At 43.4% G+C, this 13171-nt stretch overlaps 1 protein-coding gene across 9 annotated transcripts in view; it reads right to left on the bottom strand.

Moving 5' to 3' along the window:
- The window catches only part of EML1 (EMAP like 1), a 190830-nt gene that overhangs the window by 34269 nt on the left and 143390 nt on the right, over positions 1-13171 (bottom strand). For all 9 annotated transcript variants that reach the window (XM_068254678.1, XM_068254672.1, XM_068254673.1 and 6 more), the window contains 3 exons: positions 11842-11937; positions 9773-9907; positions 1972-2071 (listed from right to left, as the gene is read on the bottom strand). In XM_068254678.1, coding sequence (XP_068110779.1) covers positions 1972-2071; positions 9773-9907; positions 11842-11937 — 331 coding nt within the window. The remainder of the gene's footprint in view (positions 1-1971; positions 2072-9772; positions 9908-11841; positions 11938-13171) is intronic.

Here is a 13171-nt window from a genome sequence, read left to right as displayed (position 1 = left end):
ATCGACCAACTGATAGATCCCTCTCTGATCGAATGTGATCAGAGAGGGATCGTATGGCTGCCTTTACTGCAAACAGATTGTGAATCGATTTCAGCATGAAACCGATCACCGCCGCCGGCCCCCTGCATACGTTACCTGCTCCGGCCGGCGCGACTTCCCCGGTCTCCGCTGTCGTCTTCTCCGCTGGGCTCAGAGTCTGTCAGGCTTCACTTCCTGTCCGGGGCGCTCTACTGTTTAAACTTCCTGCCGGGACAGGAAGAAGTGAAGCCTGCCGGACTCTGAGCCCAGCGGAGAAGGGACAGTGGGGACACGTACCGGTAATGTACTGGCGCTGTAGGTAGGTAATGTATTGTCGCTGTATTGCGTTGGTCGTCGGGCATTCGAACGCCGCTATCGACGCACTCCCGACCCACCAGCGATCGAGCAAAGTCTTCCGCACGGACGGCTCGACGGGAATCGACAGGAACGATTGATTTCTGACAGACGGAAATCGATTGTTCTGTCAGCGTTTGCGCAACGATTTAACAGCAAATTCGATCACAGTGATCGAATATACTGTATATCTGCAGGAAAATCGTTAGGTGTATGGGGCCCTTTACAGTGATCTCTTCCAGTTCTGACAAAATTTTGTCAGAACTGAAATATACCAGCAGCTGTCAGTTACAACTGAATGTGCAAGGTAATGTCCATGTTTCCCTATGGCTCAAGTGGGTGATATTACAGTTTATCAGTGTGCTGACCAGGAATCTGTTAGGGAGGAATGGTCATTTTTAAAATGGAGGACGTAGAATTCCATTGATCACAGTGGACAAATGAGACGCAGGAGAGGAGAAAGAGATTGAGGAGTAGACTACACTGGAGGTAAGTATGACTTGTGTATGGTTATTTTGACAATTTATTTTCAGTTCAGGTTCTCTTTAAGTGGTTAAAAGGAAATAAATATGGCAGCCTCCATATCCCGCTAACTTCAGTTGTCCTTCAAGGAAATGTTTCTGATGCTGAAACCAGAAACATTACCTTAATCTATATATTGCTATACATTGGTATGTTGCCCCGCCCTTACCCTGATGCTTTAGCCTAGGCTGATTAGCCATTTGGAATTATCTCAGAGCATTCTGGGAGACCAGGTACATTTTGTACTGGCTTCAGAACTCTCCGTAACCAAACATTCCGCAGAGCTGCACCTGACAGGACTAAAGATGTCCTGTGATAAATTTCAGAATGTAAATGAGGGAGAAGAAGTGTAGTTTACAATGGGCAAAAACTTACTTAAAAGTGAACCAGAGACAAAGCACCCTCATGTATCTTACCATATATATCAGTGGGAACATTAGAGAAAACACCTACCCTGCTCTCTGTTTCATTCTTCACTGTTCAGCTTGCTTCTTAGCAGCCCTGATAAAGTCCCCGACTGAGTATTCAGTCTGGCTTTTCTCAGGACTCATTATAGCCGGGTCTGTCTTCTCTGATGTCTTTTCAAGCCCAAGCCCAGCCCCCTGCTGGCTCTGCTCAGGAATTACTATAGCTGTGTCATTATAGCAAAGCCAGACTGAATGCTCAGTAGGGGATTTTATCAGGGCTGATAACAAGCAGGCTGAACAGTGAAGAATGAAACAGGCTGAACAGTGAAGAATGAAACAGAGAGCAGGGTAGGTGTTTTCTCTAATGTTCCCACTGATATATATGATAAAATACATGAGGGTGCTTCGTCTCTGGTTCACTTTAATAATTTATAAACGAATATTCTAGAAATAAGCAATTTTATTTATTACATTATTTTTACAACAGTTCCTCTCTAAACACACATTTGTAACTGCATTTCTATGAAATTCAGTAATAAAAAATGAACTAGGATATAATTTACATAGTTACATAGTTATTTTGGTTGAAAAAAGACATACGTCCATCGAGTTCAACCAGTAGGTTTACAGCGAGATTTTGTCATGCAGTCGCTTGTAGCGGAGAATTTACCTTTCCCCCAAACCAGAAGGTTTCCGCTGGAGTCCCCGGTGATGGTGTCGCCATTTTCCGAAAATGTCACGCACAACACGAACTTTGGTTTTTCTTGTTTCTGTTTTAGAATAAACACATAAAACACATTAACAATTAATTATTACATATGGAATCCCTACAGTACAATTCCAGGAATTTAAAGGGGCACTATGGCGAAAAATTGCAAATTTTAAAATATGTGCAAACAGACAAATAAAAAGTAAAATGAGCCATAAATTACTTTTCTCCTATGTTAATGTCACAGTAGGTAGTAGAAATCTGACAGAAGCGACAGGTTTTGGACTAGCCCATCTCTTCATAGGGGATTCTCAGCAAGGCTTTTATGCTTTATAAAGATATTCCCTTAAAAGGATTTAAACAATGATGCTGGCCAGTTTTTTTGGCAGTTGGACAGAGCAACTGCCATTCACTAAGTGCTTTTGTAAATAAATAAATCCCTGAAAATAGGAGAAAAGTAATGTATGGCTCATTTTACTCTGGAAAAAAAACATACTTCTTATTTGTTTGCACATATTTTAAAGAGAATCAACAAAACGGAGAAGTGGACAAGCACCATTAAAAAATAATATTATATATCAGGCTAATGTAATATGACAATATAACAACCATTGTGTGTAGAAAGGCCGGCCATAGCTGCAGCAATATTGACAAAAAGAAAAAGAAGCTGGCCCTGCAAAAACCGCACCACAAGGAATTGAAGTACAAAAAATAGCCTTTATTCAAACCATATCAACAATAAAACCAGTTAAAAACAATCACGCTGTATGGATAATGCCCTCAAACATTGCACTGTAAATGCTCAGTGGTGCAATAGTGAACGCGTATTATAAATTATTTATAATGTAATCATGCCGCTGCAAGCCAGTACCAGAATAAAAGTGAAGGGGTGAATACAGGGAAGATCCGAGGATGGAAATGAACCAACCTGTAAAAGTGAAGTGCAACCGAGTAGGGAAAAATGATGTGAAGTGGGTGCCAGTGTCCGAGGTGCAACGGAATTCCGAGTAGTAGGGGCCAGATTGGGCCAAGTGAAAGAAATTGGATGCGAAGAATCAACCGTGAATGAAAGGCTTACCGGCAGGCAGCTGTGCAGAGGGACCAGCGTGTGGAGGCCTCTACCCTCTTCCCCTACCACTCGGAATTCCGTTGCACCTCGGACACTGGCACCCACTTCACATCATTTTTCCCTACTCGGTTGCACTTCACTTTTACAGGTTGGTTCATTTCCATCCTCGGATCTTCCCTGTATTCACCCCTTCACCTTTATTCTGCTACTGGCTTGCAGCGGCATGATTACATTATAAATAATTTATAATACGCGTTCACTATTGCACCACTGAGCATTTACAGTGCAATGTTTGAGGGCATTATCCATACAGCGTGATTGTTTTTAACTGGTTTTATTGTTGATATGGTTTGAATAAAGGCTATTTGTTGTACTTCAATTCCTTGTGGTGCGGTTTTTGCAGGGCCAGCTTCTTTTTCTTTTTGTCCATATTTTAAAGAGAGTCTGAAGCGAGAATAAATCTCGCTTCAGACCTCATAGTTAGCCGGGGCATGTGTGCCCCTGCTAAACCGCCGCTATCGCGCCGCTAAACGGGGGTCCCTTCACCCCCAAATCCCCTCGGTGCAGCGGGGGAGCGCTTCCTGGTTGGGGCAGGGCTAACCGCCGCAGCCCTGCCCCACGCGCGTCTGTCAGCGCGTATCTCCGCCTCTCCCCTGCCCCTCTCAGTCTCCCTTCACTGAGAGGGGCGGGGGAGAGGCGGCGATGGGCGTCTGATAGACGCGACTAGAGGCAGGGCTGCAGCAGTTAGCCCTGCCTCCAGGAGCGACCAAGTCTACGACCAAGTGTTGCAATGGGGGGTTTGGGGGTCAAGGGACCCCCGTTTAGCGGCGGGATAGCGGCGGTTTAGCAGGGGCACACATGCCCCTGCTAACTATGAGCTCTGAAGCGAGATTTATTCTCGCTTCAGAGTCTCTTTAAAATGTTACAATTTTTCGCCATAGTGCCCCTTTAGGTTCATACAAACCTACCAACTATCTGTCCAGCTATCTGCCAAACTTTTCTGTTAAAGGGGAACTTCAGCCTAAACAAACATACTGTCATTAAGTTACATTAGTTATGTTAATTAGAATAGATAGGTAATATACTTTTTTACCCACCCTGTTTTAAAAGAACAGGCAAATGTTTGTGATTCATGGGGGCTGCCATCTTTGTCATGGGGGCAGCCATCTTTTTGGTTGAAAGGAGGTGACAAGGAGCAGGAGACACAGTTCCAACTGTCCTGTGTCCTGATTTCCCCTCCCAGCTGCACGCGCTAGGCTTCAAATGTCAAATTCAAAATGTAAAAAAAAAAAATTTGCACCAAAACAGCAGAACGAGAGCAACAACATCAGAAATCCCATCATGCTTTGCACAGCATTAGGGGAAAAAAGCCCGGGCAGTTTTCTTCTGTGCAGCTAAAAATGAGGCTTGGATAAGAGAAACAAAGTTCTGATGCTGTGAAGCTGTTAAAGAAACACCAAGCCTTTTCAGTGCTGCTGAGTCGGTTTTTAGTCCGGAGGTTCACTTTAAGCCCCATACACACACTCAACAGCAGTATTTTATGCAGCACAGCTTTTGTTGTGAAACAAGTTGAAACAACTAAAAAAAATATTTTGCTATTGTTCAAAAAGCTGATAAGACTGATAAGAAGTCAATACAACAGTTGGATTGACTTTTGTTTTAGTTGTTTCAATTTGTTTCACAACAAAGTTGTATGGGGCTTAACAGACAAGCTTGGCAGATAGTTGGACAGGTCGTTGGAAGGTGTGTATGAACCTTTTAAGAGTAGGTAAACAGTACTTGCTTACACAATCTGTCCAGACTTTCCCAGACTTCCAGACTTGCCTGTTGGAAGATAAGTTGAGTGTGTGTACAGCTGACAAACAAGCAGATGACCATTCCCGAGCAGTGAAGTAAATTACCGCCTTATGAGGTGATTATGAATTGACATTTACTGACGTGTTGAGATAATCACCTCACAAGGCGGTAATTTACTTCACTGCTCGGGAATGTCAGCTTTTCATGCGGTAACAGCTTTTATGAATTGACATTTATTGACGTGTTGAGATAAAGATTAGAGCAGGCCGGTAATGGCACGGAGAATACCTCCTGCTATGAAGAGGTAATAAGATAGTGATAAGTGCAGGGATGAATGGAGACTCAGCAGAACAGTGAGACACCGGAAGCAGCACAGTGATCAAAACAAACAAGGCTTCCCCGAATACCCCAGGCTGTGTTTTTATCGTCTTGGATACCCGTTTTCAGATGCATATTTGCTGGAGATAAACATCAAGCCTGGTATGTGTAAAGTTTCTTGAAGTTCTTCTGTACTGTAGCAATTAAATAGATTGTTTAGAAAGACTTATGCTACGTACACACATGCGACAACGATCGTTCGTTGAGAACGACGAACGAACTTTTAATTGATGAAAGAACGACCTAAGTAAAGATAGTTTTAAAAGGTGTGTAACGATCTGATCGTTAGAACGAACGTTACATCACAAAAAGCAACTATTGCGCCTGCGCATAAAAATGAGAAGTTTCACGGAGAAATAGTGAAATGCGCATGTCAAGCCTAGTGCGAACGACCGTTCCCAACGATGTACTACTTTTGCAAACGATCGTCGTTGGTTAAAATCCGCCGAGACAGAACTTTCTTTTGTAGCGATTTGGCTCGTTCGTCGTTTGCCTTAATAGTCGGTGGTTCGTTTTTTGTAACGATCGTCGTTGGTAAAGATCGGGGAACGATCGTTACAAACGACTATAGTCGCATGTGTGTACGCACCTTTATAGACAGATACAGCGCAGATTCAGGGCAAGGAGAGGAAGTAAAACTAAACATGCACATCTAAAGGGAAGCTGGGATGCCTCTTTTATTGTAATGCTGTCTCTGCACAGACAACAGCCAAATGTAACAAATCAGGCCCGGTACACATTAGCGTTCGCTGTCCGGATTCACCTGATCGGATCCGGACCGTATACTGTACAAACGGAACGTACGTTCCGCATAGCAATGCAAAGTCTATGCGGACGTTCACACGGGTACGTTCCGTACAGAACGGAGCCGGATCGGATCCGGACACTTTTCCAACATGCGCTATTTTTCGGGTCCGGATCATCCGGCCCGCAGACCCGGACCGGAGCCTGACTGCACCATCCGGAAATAGAAACCTATGGGAAACTGAAAGCACAGAACACACAGGATACAAACACATGACATTCTACCCCACTTCCTATGCGTAGTCTAGCGGCCATTTTGGATGGGGACACATGGGCCCGGCATTTCTGGAGTGGAGCAGCAGTGACTTTGTGCTGGAGCTGTTTGGCAGTATGTCGGACGTGGAGGTGAGGCCCTAAACAGCGGAGGACCTGATTGTACAGGTGCAGCTTCTGCTGACCTCCCAGACCCCAACAATTTTAATAGTTTATTTTGCTATTTTTACCACACTGACCTGGATGGCAGCCTGATTCATGCCTGATGCAAACGGACCGGATCCTGATTGGAACCGTACGGTTCCGATCCGGATCGGATCCGGTCCGTTTGCATCCCAGAACGCAAGTGTGAACGGGGCCTTAGCCAGCTAATCATTAATGTAACAACTCAGCCAGCTACATTCCTCATGTTACAGACAGCTCAGTTCGGTAATTCGCGCATTTCTACTGCAGCTGTGAAAAGGTTTATGAATTAGCGCACAGAAGTCTAAAATACCGAATGCTGTATTCTCCCAAAGAGATTTTTTTTACCGTAAAGACTTATGAATCGAGGCCTTTACATCATTTCCAGTTGCCGCACTTTGGACGCTACTAGACAACAGCAGCTTGCTTGTATGCGCGTGGTCACTCTGCGCAGCTCTTTGAGATGAGAAACGCCACATACTTGTTTACTAATTCCTTGCTGGCTGTGAGTAATTGGCTTTAAAGGGACTCAGAGCTCAAAATAAAAACAAAATCGGTACTCACCTGGGGCTTTCTGCAGCCCAGTGTAGGTCGGGAGGTCCCACGCCGTCCAAAACACTTGGCCAAAGTGTCAGGCTCCTTTTTCCTGAAACATCACGTGTGTGTCGTCACTACACTGGCCACCTTGCGCCATCACGGCAGTCGGCGTGACAGTACTGCGCAGGCACGATTTATTATTATTAATCGCGCATGCACCGTACTGTCACGCCGGCCACCGTGATGACGCGAGGCGTGGTGACGACAGATGTGACGTTTCAGGAAGAAGGAGCCTGACACTCGGGCCCAGTGTCGCCGGGGAGCCATTTCTGGCCAGGCCCTGGGAGAAGAGCCAGATGGACGCCGAGAGACCTCCCGACCTACACTGGGCTGCAGAAAGCCACAGGTAAGTACCGATTTTGTTTTTCTTTTGAGCTCGGAGTCCCTTTAAACTTCTTTCCATCACGGAACAGGTACCTTTGAGCAGTTTCTCTCCATTTTCCTGACTGCCACATGCGCAACGTTTAGGGACAACCTGTGTCACCGCGCCGCCTCCCCCTCTGCTCTCCTGCAGTCGCATAGGAATTAGTATAGAACTACAAAAAAATGGCCGCTGGAGTGTGTACTCCATATACACTAGAAAATGTTAGCCATTTTTTATATTTCTATAGTGATTTCTACGGGACAACGGAAAATGGCTGCTAGAAGTCCCAATGGAGAGGGAGGAAAACTAGATACTGGATTTGATGAGTGAAGGGTAGCCACTATGTCAGCAGTACCCACTATGGCAGCAGCCACTTATTAGCAGCCATCACTGCGCACTGAAGGGGACAAGTTGACCAGTGTTGCTTGCAAATTTTCGCTAAAGTCATTTCCGCATTGAAAATGTTATTCATGATTTTGAGACAATTTTTACTGTGAAAATGCAATATCTTTACTGCTAAAAAGCAATATTTTCACCGTGAAAAAAAAACAACTTCGGAAATCAAATTTAACGTTTTTTGCGAAAATGTACGCGAAAAGAATACTGGCATTTTCGCTCATCACTGATGATGACAGAACAGAGCAGTATTGACAGTTTAGCTATGTCCCTATTTAATCAGGCATAACTTTATCCCTACTTAGGACACAGAAATGAAACATATAGTTTTTTTTCAAGACAAACTAGGCTTTCATTGTATGCCATGTTTTCCCCTCTAGCAATTTTGTTTTCTATGAATTGTAATGGGAAAAAAAGGAAAAAAAAAAACAGAAAACATTATTTCTCAGTTTTACCAATTCCAGTTTAAAAAATAAAAAAAGTGCTACTGTAGATAAAAAACACATTTTGTTTGGCTATTCTTACCGCCTAGCACAAAACTTTGTTTTTTTCTTCACATGTCAAACGACATGTCACAATTTATGGTGTAGATATTTAATTCTGAAATAATGCTACAGAGTGTATTTTTCACTATGAACTGAGAAAATAAAATAATTTTTAATGGTAACAATCAATCCCATTAGCTCAGGGAACATATATTCCCGTTCACCAATTAGTGCTGCATCAGATAGTGCCAGAAATGTGCACAGGAGCAATGCCCAATCCTGCACAGCGCTGCTTCTGCTACAAGACGTATATCTACTGACTCGTGGCTTAGATGACGTCACAGAGGACGTAGATATACTGTAGTGGTGGATAAAGTGGTTAATATAAATAACATTAATATAGAAATGTTTTACTTGACAAAATACCTGTACCTAGGGGCAATCAGATGAAATTGTGTTTAACTACTTTAGCATTTTTGGACATAGCTGCTATGTGCAAAATGCTACTCTAGCTGCAGCTAGTCGCTGCGTGCGATCGCGCATGCTCCTGCTGCTGCCTGTTAGCCCGGAGATCAATAAATGGAAACACATTTCCCATTCATTGATCTAAGTCCCCATATGAAAGACTGATGCAGTCTATTAACTGGCTCTGTCATTCATAACGCCCGTCCACGCATTGCTTCCGTTTTGCATAGTATTACTACACATACGGAAGATAGGTGTGAGGACATCTTGTGGCCAAATACTAAAATTACATCTGGAAAATAAAACTTCCAGATAATGACTTTTTTCTACTTTTAAAATTAGCCCCTTACCTCCCACACTTTCCAATAGTTACACTTTTTTTTTTGTAAAATAAATAAATATAAAAAATATACAATTAAAAAATACATAAATAGTTACCTTAGGGACTTAACTTTTTAAATATACATGTCAAAAAGGTATATTACTGTTATTTTTTAAATTATGGGCTTGTAATAAGTGATTCCCACAAAACTGAAAAATTGCACCTTTATTTCCAAATAAAATATCGGCATTGTGATAGGGACATAATATAAATGGTGTAAAACCGGGACAAATGGGTAAATAAAATACGTGGGTTTTAATTACAGCAGCATGTATTATTTTAAAACCATAATGACCAAAAACTGAGAAATAATGAATTTTTTCCATTTTTTCCTTAATATTTCTGTTAAAATGCATTTAGAATAAAATAATTCTTAGCAAAATGTACCACCTAAAGAAAGCCTAAATGATGGCGGAAAAAACAAGATATAGATCATTTAATTGTGATAAGTAGTGATAAAGTTATTGGCGAATGAATGGGAGGTGAAAATTGCTCGGATGCATAAGGTGAAACGACACTGAAGGCTGAAGTGGTTAATTTCGATAGTTCGGCCCCCTAGCTATCTCAGGACTGCTGAAATGGCCCCTGGTCCATAAAGTTTGGCCACCTCTGATGTATGAACACCTTACCTCAAAAAGTCCTTGTTTCTTGATTAGCGCATTCCCTTCCAGAGTCCAGAAGTACAGGTGGGACTTCCCGCAGGTCACAATGATGTTTGCGTCAGTCGGATGGAAGTCGGCCACAAATACGGCTTCGTTGGAGCACTGCAGAGGTGAACAGAATAACGGCTCAAATAAGACAGAATATGTATTTTCTTAAAGGAACACTATCAAACTAAGTGTTCTAAAATGACAATGTACAAATAATGTCTAAGTATCTGTGTAAACATTTTCCTACTTTTCATGTTCAATGTCAGAGGCAAAATCTGTAATTCGTTATGTGTAGATTTTAGTTCGGTTGGACTGTCTCATTTGCAAAGGTGAATCTCTGCATTCTGACATGCTAAGAATAGTGTAATATTGAAGCAGTGTTATATGAGAAGCCTCTGGTGTCAGGTTTCACACACTATTACAAATGGTTATGTTGCACATAAAAGATACAATTCCTCTGCTCTCTGCAGACAGCTCTCAGAGACCGGCAAAGGCAGTGAGTGCTTTCTCTCACACACAGGTTTAACAGATGTAGTGTGAGGGAATCCCCCCCCCCCCCCTCAGCCTGTCCTGTCAGTAAAGTGTGAAAGGAATTTGATAACAGTAAACAAAGAGTAAGCATTAGATGTATACACCAGTACTTAGCAGCACTTCCCAAACATTTCCTACCTCAATTGAAAAATAACATGTTAATCAAAAATAGTGGTCCTTTAAAACAGACTCCGTAAGAAAAACAGAGGGGAAAGCCCCTGGAGCCTAATGAGGCTTCCCCCATCCTCAGCCTCAGTGATCCAGCGATGTCAACCCTCGAACACTGGTGAGGTACATATTTACCCACCACCATGCAGCGTAGGTGCAGTAGCGGCTTTCCAATCGGGCTCAGGCAGAAATAGCCGAGTCTGTAAAGCGGACCTCATCGGTTTGGGTATTTCGCCACAACTTTTTTTTTTTTTTTTTTTTAAGCCATATACATATCAGTAAGTCGCCAATGAGTTCAGTGCAGGGTGACCCGAATGATGGCTCACCATTCTGCCACTACAATTCCCGGCAGCGTTTAATTATTTTTATCCTCTGAGTCGTAGTAATTCGGAGGGAGGAGTAATTCAGGGTCTTGCAATAGCCAAATTACCCTTATGCGCCCTATAGCATTACTGGTATAGCGGTGTCTAGATTTGGCGCTGAGCACCGTAACCACCTGCTTCACCCTCTGGATGGTCCGGAGGTTCGCCGCTCTTCCAAAGCCCCTCCCTCCCTGCTCTGGGACCCCTTTTTGCAACAGTCAACATTAAAAAGAGTCTGAAGCCCCCCAAAAATACATCTTTTTATTGGCCATTTATCTTCAGCAATAAGATCATAGCTGAAATGCCACATTCCCGAGGCAGAACAATGTATTTATAACCCCCAATCCCCAGGACAAAATTCTGCGATTGCTTCCTGGTAGAGGCAGAGCTGATTGCAGTAGCTCTGCCTCTGCTTGAGTCAATCTCCGCCTCTCCCAGTCTTCTTTCACTAAGAGGGGCGGGGAGAGGCGGAGATTGACTGGAGGCAGAGCTACAGCGAAAAGATTTCCCCATACTGATGTAAGTAGAACACCTTTTTTCCTTTAAAGAGAAACTCCGACCAAGAATTGATACCCCCTTTTACATGAGAAATCTATTCCTTTTCACAAACAGACCATCAGGGGGCGCTGTATGGCTGATATTGTGGTGAAACCCCTCCCACAAAGAAATTCTGAGTACGTACTCTTGGCAGTTTCCTGTCTGGGAACCTTGCTGCATTGTGGGAAATAGCTGTTTGCAGCTGTTTCCAACTGCCAAAAAAGCAAGCAGCAGCTACATCACCTGCCAACAGTAAAAATGTCACCACGTAATAAATGTCAGAATGTAAATCAGGGATTTAAAAGATTTTACAATGGGCAAACACTGACTAAATCATTTATACATAATTATAGTAAAAATGAAGCACTTTTTTTTATTACATTATTTTCACTGGAGTTCCTCTTTAAACCTTCAGGTTTACTTTAAGAGAAGCCAACACGCATCCGTTACCTTCACATCGGCCAGCTTGTCCTCCTTCTGCCAGTCCCACACGGACAACACGTGGTCATTGGAGTCGTCCACCGCACACAGGTTCCCTCCTCCATTCTAAACAAGGAAGCAAATCATCAGTGATAGAGCTAAAGATGAACAAAGCCGAGGTGCAGAAGAGAGACGTCAGCTACGGAATTTCCTGGCTACGGGGCAACGCTGATCACACACATAATATCTCCATTGCCCATCTCACATTGGTGAAGCTTTAGTCCCTTATACATTTCTTGAGACCCAGTTGCTGGCAATGATCTGGCATGAGTACACAGAGGTGCGCAATACAGGCAGCACCCGGGGAACTCACACTGCTCAGGACCTCGCAAAGCATGCTACACCCCGGGGGGCAGGAGCAGCGCAGACAGCCCCCCAAAAATGTTCTCATCACTTGGAGGGACCCATCCACAACTGCTCCCTCCACCAAGGAGATTCCCCACAAAACCTCCTCCCCAATTCCTACAAAATACACTTAAAAAGAGGAATGTGTTGCGAAAATCTTAAAAATTAAAACACATATAAGAAGTAAGTTTCTCCCAGAGTAAAATGAGCCATAAATTACTTTTCTCCTATGTTGCTGTCACTTACAATAAGTAGTAGAAATCTGTCATTACTGACAGATTTTGGACTAGCCCATCTTCTCATGGGGGGTTCTCAGGGTTTTCTTTATTTTTAAAAGCACTTTGTAAGGGTGCGTTTCCACTAGTGCGGTGGGAAATCGCCGCGGATTCTCTGTGGACGAATTCGCATGCAGGAGCGAAATCGCATGCGGTTGTATGCAAATTTTACAGCGAATTCGCATACGATTTCGCATGGATGACGCTGTGTGCGAATTTAACCATGTCAGTGCCTGTGTGCTTTTTCATTGATTCCATGCGAAATCGTATGCGATTTTGCATGAAAATTCGCATGAAAAAACACCATGCGAATTCCCTATTAAATACATTGTATGCGAATCGCATGCGTGTGTGCGGTGTCCGAATTCGGATGGCTCTGCTGAGCAGATTTTTCCTGCACAAGAAAACGCTCCGTTTTCCTGACAAGTGGACACAGGCTCATTCACTTTTATTGGTTATGCGAATTTGCATGCGGGGAACGCATGCGAATTCGCGTTAGTGGAAATGCACCCTAAATGCCAGTTGCTCCGTCCAACCGCCAAAATAGTGTGCAGCGAGCAGGGAGGCTGGCCAGCATCTTTGTATACATCTTTTTCAGGGATTGTCTTTATAAAGAATACAGGCCATGCTGAGAATCCCCCATGAAGAGATGGACTAGCCCAAAACCTGTCGGTATTGTC

Source organism: Hyperolius riggenbachi, chromosome 9 (genome assembly GCF_040937935.1).
Source record: "Hyperolius riggenbachi isolate aHypRig1 chromosome 9, aHypRig1.pri, whole genome shotgun sequence".
Classification (NCBI taxonomy): Eukaryota; Metazoa; Chordata; class Amphibia; order Anura; family Hyperoliidae; genus Hyperolius; species Hyperolius riggenbachi.
The sequence above is the reverse complement of the archived record's forward strand: the minus strand, read 5'-3'. Positions and strand labels throughout refer to the sequence as shown.